The 13,858-nt window shown below is 34.4% G+C and overlaps 1 protein-coding gene across 1 annotated transcript; it reads left to right on the forward strand.

Annotated features, from left to right (window-relative positions):
- Nucleotides 1–9,361: 9,361 nt before the first annotated feature.
- LOC141486812 (uncharacterized) lies at nt 9,362–12,377 on the forward strand. Its single transcript, XM_074185380.1, has 2 exons — nt 9,362–9,917; nt 11,242–12,377. The coding sequence occupies exons 1-2, from the start codon at nt 9,707–9,709 to the stop codon at nt 12,066–12,068; spliced, it is 1,038 nt and encodes a 345-aa protein (XP_074041481.1). The 5' UTR covers nt 9,362–9,706; the 3' UTR covers nt 12,069–12,377.
- The last annotated feature ends 1,481 nt before the right edge of the window (nt 12,378–13,858 follow it).

A 13,858-nucleotide genomic window follows, 5' to 3' on the forward strand; every position in this document is an offset into this window, starting at 1 on the left:
AACCTTACTTTGATTTTACTATGACATAAGTGTCTATGATTTGACATTTGAATGGGATTCTTTGGACATGTCACTGGTGAGAATATCTTGTATAATGTCACACAGCATATATTTCCGCACATCAAATCATCCATTTTATTACTGATATATTCCTGACTACAAAATTGATTCATTTTATGAGTGAAAAATTAAACCGTGTCATACGGGTTAAGTGTACCTTTTGATTTGTATTATTGGCTTGTTGGACCATATTTTTGAAAAAAAGCGTAAATTGTTGAGGGTATGTTGTACCTTCGTTTCAAATAACTTTAGTATTTTCTACCTATGATTATTATTTCTATATAAATCCTACCATCTGAGTTAACTCCCAACTTGGGAGCCATTTGGGCCGCGACAATATAACAGAACTGAACCGCTTACCGGAAAGAGAGTGCTGAAAACTGTTCATTCGAATTGACAGAACACCGACATATCTTCGCATATGAGGATCCAAACTGATGGGGTGGCGAAATGCAAGAAAAAGAAAAGGTGTACTGATGGCTCCAAGAGGGAGAATGAACCGTGGAAGCCGACGGAGAATAGTAAGATCCCGGCAGATAGGCCTATAAAGATGATTGACGATGATAGGGATGAAGTGAATTCAATCCCGGCATCAGAGATATTCCGAGTGAAAATGTTATCTCCGTTGAAATCGCCTCCAAGAAGGGATGAATTTCTGGAATCTCAGAAAATTATTTCGACAAATATGAGTAACACGAATGCTTAAATGGGACGTTCGGACATGACTGAAGGTCTACCACCGATTCAGAAATATTACTCGAGCAACTTCGTACCTTAATTACATTTTTCGCCCACTTTCCCTGGACTATGATGCCAACATTCCCTGGACTATGATGACGACTTTCTCTGGACTATCCACAGAGATAAAACTCGGAAAATGCTGACACCTCTTTTATTCCGAACGTTATCTTTGTTTATTGATGACTATGCTTTTAAACCAAACTTTATCTGCATGAACGTGCTTAGATATAATTCATCATGTTATTCATCATTGCTTACTAATAGTTTATTCCAGAATATTCTTTGATGACAACTATTACGCATAGCATTCTCATAATATAAATACTATGATTTATGTATTGTAGTTAGTTCAGCTTTCACTTCAGTTACAACACGTTGTTACCTGCTATCTATTAAATAAAACAACACATAGTAAGAATCGAACTATTCTTTATTTGTGGGTGTTATTTCATATTCAAGAGTAATTCAATCAAACTGTCAGTAAACTGTTCTCACAACACAGGGGGGCTTCAACAAACCACAACTGCTTGAGAACCAACGTAATTGGCGCAATCGGTAGGATACCTGTACAGGCAACAAGCAAAACCAACTGCCTGGTGATTACCAAATCTTCAACAGGAGCCACTACCAACAACCACAGTGTACCGAAGAGGACTGGATATTCTCTCTCGACACACAGGGCAGATTCTTGGACTGGATATTCAAGAAGAAGCTAACAACCTTTCTGGACAACCGATTGTCCCTGGACTGGTTCAACAAACAGAAAAAAAAGAAAGCTGAAAGCAAACAACCCAAGAGATCCACACACACAAAGGGAGTCTCTCAGTCTTAGTCCCTACATTTCATATCCTATATATTTACCCCTTATTTTGTTTTAACTTAGTTCCTAGTGAATTATATTAACTATTATTTTATGTTTCGTCATTTGCAAAATCTCGCAAACAAAAACAAAGAATTAAGACAGCAAATAAAACAAATTTTTAACGAATCTAGTTCTACTTCTGAAGAAGAAAATATAAATACTTTTTATCCAGATTTAGACTCAATAACCCAAGATTTATCAACTTTGAATATTTCTGAAACAACTTCAAATACACCAAACGTAACAATGGTCGACACAAATTATCAACAACTAAGACTATTTTTAGACATAATTCCAACTTTTGATGGAAATGCATGTGAGTTGAATAATTTCATTTCAGTTTGCAATGAACCGTTTATACAATATAATAATGAATCTGAAGCTATAAAAAACTTATTTTGAGAGCAATTATCGGAAAATGAGAGGAAAAGCACTCACCCTAGTCTCCAGAAGAACATAATTAAATACATGGAATCAAATTAAAGATTTATTAAAACTTTCATTTGCCGATCAGAGATCTTTCACATGTTTACTACAAGAATTGCACAGTTTAAAACCAATTCTCAAAAGAAAATTCTTACAATTTTGGTGTTAGATGTCAATATACTAGAAGTTTAATTTTTTCTTCTATAAACAATGATCCAAATTTAACACATTCAGGAAAAATTGTCCAAATTAGTAACATTGAACAATTAATTTTGGTCACATTTTTGAAACATTTGCCACCATTAATTCAAATGGGTGTTAGATTGAAAAACCCAACTTGTTTAGAAGAAGCACTGACACAAGCCATTGAAGAAGAAAATTTTCTTTCATTAGCTAATGATGGAAAAAGAAATAATACTCAACAAATCCCATCTCCAAATTTTAAAACACCAATGGCACCAAAACAAAATTATTCACAACCCCAAAGTCACCAACATTATCAAATTCCTAATCAACAATTTCAAATTCAAAATCAATTACAGCAAAACCCTCAATACCAATTTCATACACCTCAAAACAAGTCAACCCATTCAAGTGAATCCAAGACAGGTTCCACGGAAGTTCTTTACAAACAAGCAAGTTTTTGGTAATACTAAACCTAATAATACTAATGTATGGAAATCTAAAAACCAAATTCCATCTCATAGACCCACATCAATGTCAACAGTATCTAAAAATATACCACCAAGAAATGATTTTTTCCAAAGTCAATCTAGACCAACTTTTCGATCTGAAGAAATTCACTTTCACTTTCAATTCATTGATCCAAATTTAAATAATAATGAAGAAAATAATTTTGAATTCAGTTATTCTAATGAACAAACATTTTCGGAATCAAAATGATCAAATTGATGATTGATCAAACCCAATAATAGAAACTGAAGATGAAAATTTTAGTTTAACAGCCTATTGAAAGGAAACCACTTAGAAATGAATTGCAGTGACAATAGAAAGTTACCTTTCATAACAATAGAAGGACATCATAAACCATTAAATTTTCTTATCGATTCAGGCACCCATATTTCTTTAATAAATCCAATTATACCTAAAGAATATTATTCAGAATATATATTTATTATACCGAATATGATTAAAACATCTTGCGGACAACAGTTAGCTAAATATGAAGCTTACATTCCCGCATTTTCAGAATTTCAAATCAATGAAAAAATTGCATTCACTTTATTTGATTTTCATCCATTTTTCGACGGATTAATAAGTTTTAAAGATATTAAAAACATGGTTTTAATTGGAACTTACAAGAAGGTTATTTAATTAGAGGAAATGTTAACCTACATGTTAAACAGTGTTCTCCTTCAGAATATAGTTTATATAGTATTAGTTTAAATGAAAATGAAATTTCAAGAACAAAGCTACCAACTAATGCAACAGTTGATGGAACATACTACATTCTGTATAAAGAGATAAATGAACATTGCTTTATACCAGAAAGTATTACAACAGTAGAAAACAGTTAAGCAATTGTGGAAATTCATAATGTTAGCATTAAAGATACCTAAATAAAAATGACATCACCATTACAAATTTATCCTTTAATAGATTGCGAAATTTTTAAAACCGAAATAATTAATTGGAATCCATATCCCGATTCTGAACAAATTGAAAATTTATTAAGATTAGATCATCTCAATGAAGAAGAAAAATTTAAAGTACTTAAATTATGCAAACAATTTCATACCATATTTCAATACCCAAATTAACCCCTATCTGCAACAACTCAAACCACTCATGTAATCAAAACTACTGATGATGAACCCGTTTATACCAAATCTTATAGATTCCCAGAAATTCACAAAAAAGAAGTTCAAGATCAAATTCAAAAAATGTTAGAGGACGGAATTATTAGAAATAGATCTAGCCCTTGGTCAAGTCCTATTTGGATTGTTTCAAAAAAAAAACAGATGCTTCAGGAAAACCAAAATGGCGTATATTAGTCGATTATAGAAAACTCAATTCAAAAACTATTCAAGACAGATCTCCTATCCCAAATATAGACGATTTGTTAGAAAAACTGGGTAGAGCCCAACATTTCACAACCCTAGATTTAGCTAGTGGATTTCATCAAATCAGAATGCACCCTGATAGTATTGAAAAAATGGCATTTTCAACAGAAACAGGACATTTTGTATTCCTTAAGATGCCCTTTGGATTGAAGAATGCTCCTTCCACATTTCAAAAAATGATAAATTGAACTTTAAAATCCCAGCTGAATAGAATATGCTTAGTATACATGGACGACGTTATAATTTTTACTTCAACTTTGGACGAACATATCAAAAACCTTGAAGAAGTTTTCAAACAATTTGATAAATATAATTGAAAATAAAATTAGACAAAAGAGAATTTTTGAAAAAAGAAGCTGAATTTTTAGGTCACATTATAACAACTGACGGAATCAAGCCAAATCCGAGAAAAATTGAAGCAATAACAAAATTCCCAATTCCTAAAACACATAAAGAAATCAAAAGTTTTCTAGAAATGATTGGTTTTTATAGAAAATTCATTGACAATTTAGCTAAAATTACAAAACCTCTTACACTTTGTTTAAAAAAATGTAAAAAAGTAGAACACACAGCTGAATTTATTGAAGCTTTTGAAACGTGTAAAAAACTTTTATGTAATGATCCTATTTAAGTTTATATGCTATTGGAGCAGTTTTATGTCAAGAAGGAAAACCAATTTGCCATGCTAGTCGTACTCTAAATCCAAATGAAATAAATTATTCAGTCATTGAAAAAGAAATGTACACTATACTATGGGCAGTGAAATATTTCCGACCATACATTTTTGGCCGCCATTTTAAAATTGAAACTGATCATAAACCCTTAAAATGGTTAGATAGTTTAAAAGAACCAAATTCTAAATTAGTTCGTTGGAAATTACAACTCTCTGAATACGATTATGAAATTGATTATATAAAAGGAAAAGAAAACATAGTTGCAGATGCACTATCAAGAAATCCATTAGAGAACGCATCAATTGTTAACGAACCAGGTGATATAGATGAAATTATATAGGAATTCATTGATGAATCTGAAAATTATACATCTACAATTCATTCTGCAGAAGAAATGCCTTTACTTACTTTTTCATATGCAGATAAACCCCTGAATTATTATAAACATCAAATGATTATAAAAATATCAAAATATCTGACTCATCACCTGTACCACTTTGCATAAGAGAAAACATTTTTGATAATCAAAGATATTTCATAAATCTCAGAAAAAGATACATGGAAGAAGATTTAGAAAAATTCGTAAATGATTCAGTGAACAACATTACTTATCATTTATACTTCCCAGACAAAGAACATGAAAAGTATTTTCTGAAATTAAATCAAGAAAAACTACTTAGAATAAATTCCAAATTGATAATTTGATCCAGTAAAGTTAATGATGTAACATTAGAAAAAGAAAAATAAGATAAAATGAATTATCACCATGTTTATAAAACCGGATATAGAGGAATAGAAAAAACTATAAACTCAATAAAAAGAAATTACTATTGGCAAAATATGGATAGAGACATAACAAATTATATAAACAATTGTAACATTTGTCAAAATCAAAATATGATAGACAACCAAATAATTTTGAAGTTTTACCCGTTCCAATAGGTACAAAACCATTTGAAAGAATTCATATTGATGTTTTGTCAATATCGAAAGAATAATTCTTCACTTTGATTGATACATTTTCAAAATTTGCGCAAGCCTATCCAATAATGGGAACAAATGGAATAAATATATTAGATGCTCTTTTAACATTCATATCACACTACGACGTACCGCATACTATTGTTTGTGACGGAGGTTCAGAATTTAATAATCAAAATTTTCTTGATTTTTGTAAAATTCATAAGATAAATGTACATTTCACAACACCTAAAAACCCCAATTCTAATAGTTATATAGAAAGATTTCATTCAATACTATTAGAACAAGTAAGAACTCAGACTAGACAAAATCCAGCAGAATCTTTAAGTAACCTTGTTAAATATTCATTGTTACATTAAAATAATTCAATCCATTCAACAACCGAATTTACCCCCTTTGAAATTGTTACTGGGCATTTTAATACAAAAGATCCATTTGACCTAGCAGAAAAAGATGTTATATCAAAATATGTTCAAGACCATGAAGAGAACCTTCAGAAAACGTATAAAGATATTAATGAAAAACTAAATGAAAAAAAAAATTAAATTGCAAAAGATAAACTCTAAACGAACAAAACCAATGGCTATATCCCAAGATGATCAAATATACCATAAAGAACAAACACGAGACAAATTAGCTTCAAAATTTATAGAAATAAATCCCATTGCTCAAACAGATAATAAAATAAAAACTGATAACTCCAAATATTCAAAACATAATTTAAAAAAACGTAAAAAATATTAATCTATTTTTTTTTATTAATTCAGATGATTCTAATGGCCATCATTCTCTCATTTATTATCTTGCCTTACCTTAGCGAAACATCAATTCACAAACTTAATAACCCTATTCTACCCATAAACTTAGAAGAAACAGATTATTGTAAGTAAACATACTTTTGTTAGTTATATGAATATTACAGAACTTTTAGAAATGAAACAAAACTTAGACTTCCAATTAAATTTTATTAACGAAAAACAAAATGTAAGTTATCAGTCAGATTTGTTACTTAGACAAGCAAATACAATATCTACACAAGTTGATCACCAACTACAAACAATCAACACACATGTTATCTCCAAACGCGGATTGATAAACCTCGGAGGAAAAATATCTAAATGGTTATTTGGTACTCTCGACAATGATGATGGTGAATGAATTAATGTAATCCTTAACCATTTAAATAAAAACGATCATTTATTACAAGAGGCAATTAATAGTCAAATATCTATAGCGAAAGAATTCGTGGTACAAACTAATCGAACATTATTTCGAATCAGGTCAAATATACTTATAACAATGAATTTAATAAATAAATTTGAGAAAGAAATCAATGAAATAAATGTTCTTCATTTAATTATTCATTCTTTAATTAATTTCCAAAGTCAATTAAATCAAATTATATGCAATAACATTTGCTAACCTTCATATAATTCATCCAACATTTCTCTCGATGTACAATTTAAATACAATTAAAAATAAAATGAATACGTTATATTCTTCAAATCAAATAGCAAATTCCAAAAATCAACATAGTTACTATACCTTCTTAGGAAATCAACTAATTTTTACAGAACAGAAAATTGTTTTCCTAATACATTTTCCAGTATTGAGTCCCATTCCATATAAAACCTATTTTATCTATCCTATTCCACTTCAAAATAAAATCATTCCACCTCAAAAACCCTACCTTATTTTGAATGAGAGAAATGAGCTATACCAATATCAAAACGAGCCATGTGCTGAAATTGAAGATACTTGCTGTTGTCAGAACAAACTTCAAACAGAAGAGGATTGCAACGTAAAAATTATTCTGAACAATGATGCCACCAATTGTTCAACCGTCATGGTACACCTAGACCAAGCCATAGCCAATCAAGTGACACCACAACATCATTTTCACGACACCTTCCAATATCATTCTAACTGAAAGCTGTTCCATTGAATCACACCATGAGGTACAACTTGGAAGCTAATTCATTACAATTCCAAAATCATGTTATTTTCTTGTGGATCAAGAAGAATTCTTTCATGGAAACGACGAATTATCCCCAATGACAGTGATAAAACTTCCATCACTGGATATCTCCACTCTCTCTACAAGGACTATCAAAGTGAAACTTAATAAAATGGACTTAGAAGAAATCCAACATCTGACTTCCAAGATGAGCACTCATCATGAAGTTAATTTACCCCAAGTGTCAATGCGTGGACAATCATTAACTGTATGGATGATTGTTATCATTTGTTTAATGGTCAGTCTTGCCATTTATATCTTAGTGACATGTTACTATAAAACATGTTATCCCTACAACCTGATCCAGTATCGCAATTATACAAGAAAACTTCCAAAGACGACTTAGAGATGCATGATCAGACCAACTAACCAAACCAACCCTAGTCTTCCACTTAAGAGGGAAGGAATTACATTTTTTGCCCTCTTTCCCTGGACTATGATGCCAACATTCCCTGGACTATGATGCCAACATTCCCTGGACTATGATGCCAACTTTCCCTGGACTATCCACAGAGCTAAAACCTGGAAAATGCTGACACCTCTTTTATTTCGAACGTTATCTTTTATTCCGAACGTTATCCTTGTTTATTGATGACTATGCTTTCAAACCAAACTTTATCTGCATGAACGTGCTAAGATAAAATTCATCATGTTATTCATCATTGCTTACTAATATTTTATTCCAGAATATTCTTTGATGACAACTATTACGCATAGTATTCTCATAATATAAAAATACTATGACTTATATATTGTAGTTAGTTCAGCTTTCACTTCAGTTACAACACGTTGTTACCTGCTGTCTATTAAATAAAACAACACATAGTAAGAATCGAACTGTTCTTTATTTGTGTTTACTCTGTTTACTCGAATGGACAGAACAACAAATCTTCGGGTACGAAGATCCAATCTGACGAAAAGGCGAAGAGCACGGAACAAAAAAGGTATACTGATGGCTCCAAGAGGAAGGATGAACTTTGGAAACCGACGACGGAGACGAGTAAGATCCCGGCGGATAGATCCATGAAGGTTCGATTCGACAAAGAATTGAAAGGATGAATCAAAAAACATGTACTAACGACAGAGTCAGGAAGGATGGCGGACGATTTCCTAAATTTTCGACCTTGAAATGGAAATTTGTTGAGCTGGATCATGAGGGTGACTTACCGCAAAAACGTTCGAAATTTGAAAAAGCGGCACCAAATTCTGGAAAAGTGCAAACAAATAAGAACTGCACTGCACTTTTCAGGGATACACCACCATGGGCAGCAAGATTGTTGAAAATTGGACTTTTGGAAGACATATGGCTGCAGTTGAGGCAACCACAACATTATGGCCGCGTTGACTGCACTTCGCTGTTGATTCAACTACATTTTTGTGGTCGACTTGCGGTCATATAAACCGCACTTGCAGTTGAGGCAACTGACATCTATATTTTGTGGTGTCAGAGTTTACAGCTCTTTCATACGATCCGGTTCGCGCCGTGCGGCTCGCGCCTTATGCGGCGTTGAGCTATGGCAGTAGATGAGTCTTTCCACACTACATGCGGCGCGCGCCGCACGGCGTAGACGCCTCGCGGCGCGCAAATTGCCGCCGGACTCCCCTACGCCGGACATGCGGCGTTCACGCCGGATTAGTCTGCGAAGGGCTATTGTTTCTTATTGAGGTTTTTACACGGTCCGGCGCGCGCCGCACGACTTTAACCTCTAGTCTTGGATCTGCCATTGGAGAGTGAAGACCTACTATGGTATTGTGTTTGATCAATGTTTTGTTGCTGAAGTGATTGAGGATTATAAAAAAAGTTTTCATATCCTGAAACGAAAGAGAAGTAGAAGTTAGAACATATATTTAAGGAGTTAAAATGAGTGAAACACAAAAGGTCATTGAGACTGATATTGATGATATTGACATGGAAAAATTAATCATGTTTGTGGAAGAAAGACCATTGCTGTGGGACAAGTCGCTAGAGGAATATAAAGACAGAAACAAGAATAGGGAAGCTTGGAGTGAAATTTGTCAGGAGCTATTTGAAGGATTTGAAGAAAAATCTGCTTCGGAAAAGAAACAGTTGGGTAAGTACCATTTGAAAGATTATATAGTTAAACACGTAGCATATGATGAATATGTTCATTGAAAATAACAGGTTTTTTTTAAAATTTTAATAGTACTGGGTAAATAAAAAAGATTAGAACTAGCAACAAGAAATACCTGAAAATATTTTATAATTGTAAACAGTTCACATTTTTGACCACAGATGTTAATTAGATGTTTTTTAACTGCAATGATACTGATCCAACGTTTGTCATGAAATACTTAGCCAAAACATTCCTAACCTGGATAGGCTCGTTCCCACCCCGCAATGACTGGTTAGTTCCTTGATTGGTACGTACTGGCAAATCTTCCCATCCAACAACAGTAGATGCATCTTCTAACCTATTTCCATCCCTTACTCTAACGAAGTTGTGTAGAATTACACAGGCTTTGGTTATCTTTACAGCTAATTCGATGTTCACATTCATAGGTCGATGAAAGATCCTCCATTTATTGCTCATGATGCCAAAGGTGCATTCAATCAATCTTCTACCTCTACTCAACCTATAGTTGAAAACTCTTTTTTCAACAGTTAAGTTGTGGCCTCCAAAAGGACGCATAAGCTTAGTTCTCAAGGGAAACGCTTCATCTCCTAGGAAGAAATAAGGCATATTAGGTGATTCACTCCCTGGGAGAGGTTCTGGTTTAGGATATTCTATTGTTTGATCCTGAATGTTTTTCCATAGACTTGATTTCTGGAAAACTGAGGGATCTGCTTCTGATCCGTGAGCCCCAATATTAACAAAGGTAAAACGATAATTTGCATCGCATCGCACACGGCCATTAGCACAATAGAAAAATAACCTTTGTAGTTGAAATACAAAGAACCACTATGCTTCGGCTTGACCACTCTGATATGTTTTCCATCCACAGCTCCTACACAATGGGGAAATTGTGTTTTATTCAAAAATCTTTCTGATATTTCCTTCAGATTCTTTGCCGTCAACTCAGGAAAACACTCAGATCGGAAGACATCCCATATATTGCTGCATACGTTTTCTACAATTTTACTTATTATTATTATTAGTTTTTCGGAACCGGTCCCTCCCTCAGCCGCATTTCGTCTTTTGTTTCTTTCCACGCCATAGGTCAAATCAAAAGAGAAGTTAGAACGCTAGAACAAGTTCAACCTTTCAACAATTATTGCCACTGGTCAAAAAGCCACTTTTTCTACCATGGTTTACCGATACTTGTCCGTTCGACGGAAAAATATATTTATAAAAAGTAATAATGGACAAATAAATTTATTTAACGCCACACGTTTTATATAAATATTCATATAACTAATGCGGGTTTTAATTTCAGGGGACACCTTGCTTAAGAAATGGCGAAATGTAAGGGACAGGTGGATGAAGCATATTCGACAAGATAAGGATTCAAAAAAATCAGGAGCTGGAGCTAGTAAAATAAAAAAATACGTATATCACGACCAACTTCAATTTTTGAAGAAAATAGCACACCAACATGATACAGAGTCATCCATCAACGTACCCGAAGGCAATAATACTGCATCACCAACGGAAGACATAATAGACAATCCTGGAACTCGTATTCCAGCGCAACCGACCAAATCACAGGTAACAAGAAAAAGGAAGAGAAACGAGGACGAGTTCGAACCGAAGATGATGAAAATTTTAGAAAACCCGCATGACGAAGAAGGAACTTACTTTGGCTTCTTCAGAAGTATGATTCCAACATTAAAAACGTTTACTAATGACCAGTTTGTTGAATTTCAACTCGGGGTTCTCGGGGTTTTAAAAAACGTCAAGGCCCAAGGACAGGGTCAAGGAACCATCCAAGCCCCTACTCCGCAATACCAGCAAGTCCACTATCCATATCCCGGGCGTCAGCCTCCAAATATGTATTATTCTCAACAACAGCCGCAATTTCCTCCGCAATTTCCAAACCAGACCTACACCAACCCATACATTCGTCCGATTCACCCTCACACCTCAACCAGCAGTGAACAATACTATCCAATGAACCAACAAACCAGTCAAGAAGCAAGCAACCTGCAACCAACGCAACCATCACGCACACCAACCCCGCATCGTGCTACACCTACACCATCAAGTGTGTTGTCCTTAGATTTTGAGGGAGATTCACATGATTGGAATATTTTAACAAAGTAAAAAATATCAATTTCGTATGTAGCAGTATTACATTTATGTATATGTCTTTACATTTATAAACTTACCTTATTGTAACGGCAAGCATTTCCATAGGTTGGATGGAGTTCCTCATGTTTGTATCTTGTTTTTGTAGCTTGTCTTTCAGTTTGTCACAAAGTTCATCAAATGATTTGATTGACATGCGAAAGTACGAAAAGAATCTTTCCTCACTGTTCCGCAATGAATTGAATAAAACTTTGAAGGACCCAGAAGTATGTCGATTTTGAAGCAATGGGTGAATCCAAAACCGCCTATTTATTTTTCTTATTCGCCTTCCATAGCAAGTACATGGCTAGCACTTTCTTCTTCCGCAATGTTAACATTTCAATAGTTGAGCCTCTACTGAACAGTCATAATACGGAAGCGCCGCGCGGTGTGCGCTGGACGAAACCGACCTCTTGTGTAAACATCACATTTTTCATGCGTGCACCGCGCGGTGCCCGCCACGCGGTGCACGCCACGCGGTGCAGTTTGTGGTTAGAGACTAACCACAAACTGCAAGTTTGTGGTTAGTGTACGGCGGATGCCGCAATGACCACTCGGCGGAGATCAACAGCTAGTTGACTGCAGACGCTAGTTGACTTTTCTGAACGCCCGTGTACGTGTACTACAGTATTTCTTATGGGCGCCTTGAGTTCGCTGTAACGCGACTGCAATTGTGTGGTCGATCCGACCGCAAAATGTGGCTCGTATACGGGCTCTATAAGGCCCATTCAGAAACATGACACACGCATCTTCGTACCTCTTAGGCGATATGACAAAAGTAATCCGATTACCTGGAAGACAGTGCAGAAAACTATTCTTTCGGATGGAAATAATACAGCCGAAGAGCAGGACAAAATATTTTCTGAATTTCCGAATTTGAAACGGAAATATATGAACGTGGATCATGAAGGTGACCTTCCGGTAAAACGTTGGAATTTGGAGAAAGGCGCACCAAAATCTGATAAGGTGCAAATTAATAAGGATGGTCCTGCACCTTTCAGAGATTGGTCGAAATGGGACTGTTGGATCCACTAAACGGTTCGTCTCCTATTTTCTTGCCACCTGGAAAAATATTGTGCCCAGAATGAATGCCGACATTCAACAGACGGTTGTGAAGTTGAAGAAAGGTTTTCTGGATGAAAAACCCATTCGACCCACCTGAAACTGACGGAAGGTCTTCCCTCGTATCTTCGTCCACTAATGCAGATAATAGAATGAATGATGCAACATATTGTTTTTGAAAGATTGTTATTTTGATATTTGGACCACTGAATGTTCGTGTCCATTGCAAAACGGGAAGTACTGATACTATCAATGGGATTCGATGATTTTTGAATAAGCGATTAGACAAGGGTTATTGAATGTTCACAAACGAATATTATTGTTATAATAAAGCGATACATAGTTATTCAATTTTTTTATTGTACTACGAAAGTCTGCAAAAAAAAACAAAGTAGCAAGTGGAGAAAATTATTATTGGCAGTTTTATAATTTTCATAACCATGCAACACAAAATATATGAGTATTACTGGAGTTTTTTCCAACACCAAACACTTATTTTAATCACTTTGTGATCGAAACACGTGTCGAGGTATTGAAAATAACGATTTGGTGTTGGAAGAAAACCAGTAATATTAATAACTACGTCAAAGGTTCCAAACAGTGCATCATAAGAACAAACATATAGGTGAATGAATAATCCGCGAATGACTTCCACCCAACCAGCAAAGTTGTTTTATAATTTCATGATGCTGCAACAGTTTCAT

This window comes from Leptinotarsa decemlineata, unplaced genomic scaffold (assembly GCF_025532065.1).
Source record: "Leptinotarsa decemlineata unplaced genomic scaffold, Ldec_3_MD MMD2_tig00026374_RagTag_RagTag, whole genome shotgun sequence".
In the NCBI taxonomy this organism is placed as follows: domain Eukaryota; kingdom Metazoa; phylum Arthropoda; class Insecta; order Coleoptera; family Chrysomelidae; genus Leptinotarsa; species Leptinotarsa decemlineata.

What these genes read in the sequence shown, in the direction of transcription:
- LOC141486812 (XM_074185380.1), top strand. Translation starts at nt 9,707, where the DNA reads ATGAGTGAAACACAAAAGGTCATTGAGACTGATATTGATGATATTGAC. An exon ending in TTCGGAAAAGAAACAGTTGG is followed by an intron (nt 9,918 to 11,241) that starts GTAAGTACCATT and finishes TTTTAATTTCAG; the next exon opens with GGGACACCTTGCTTAAGAAA.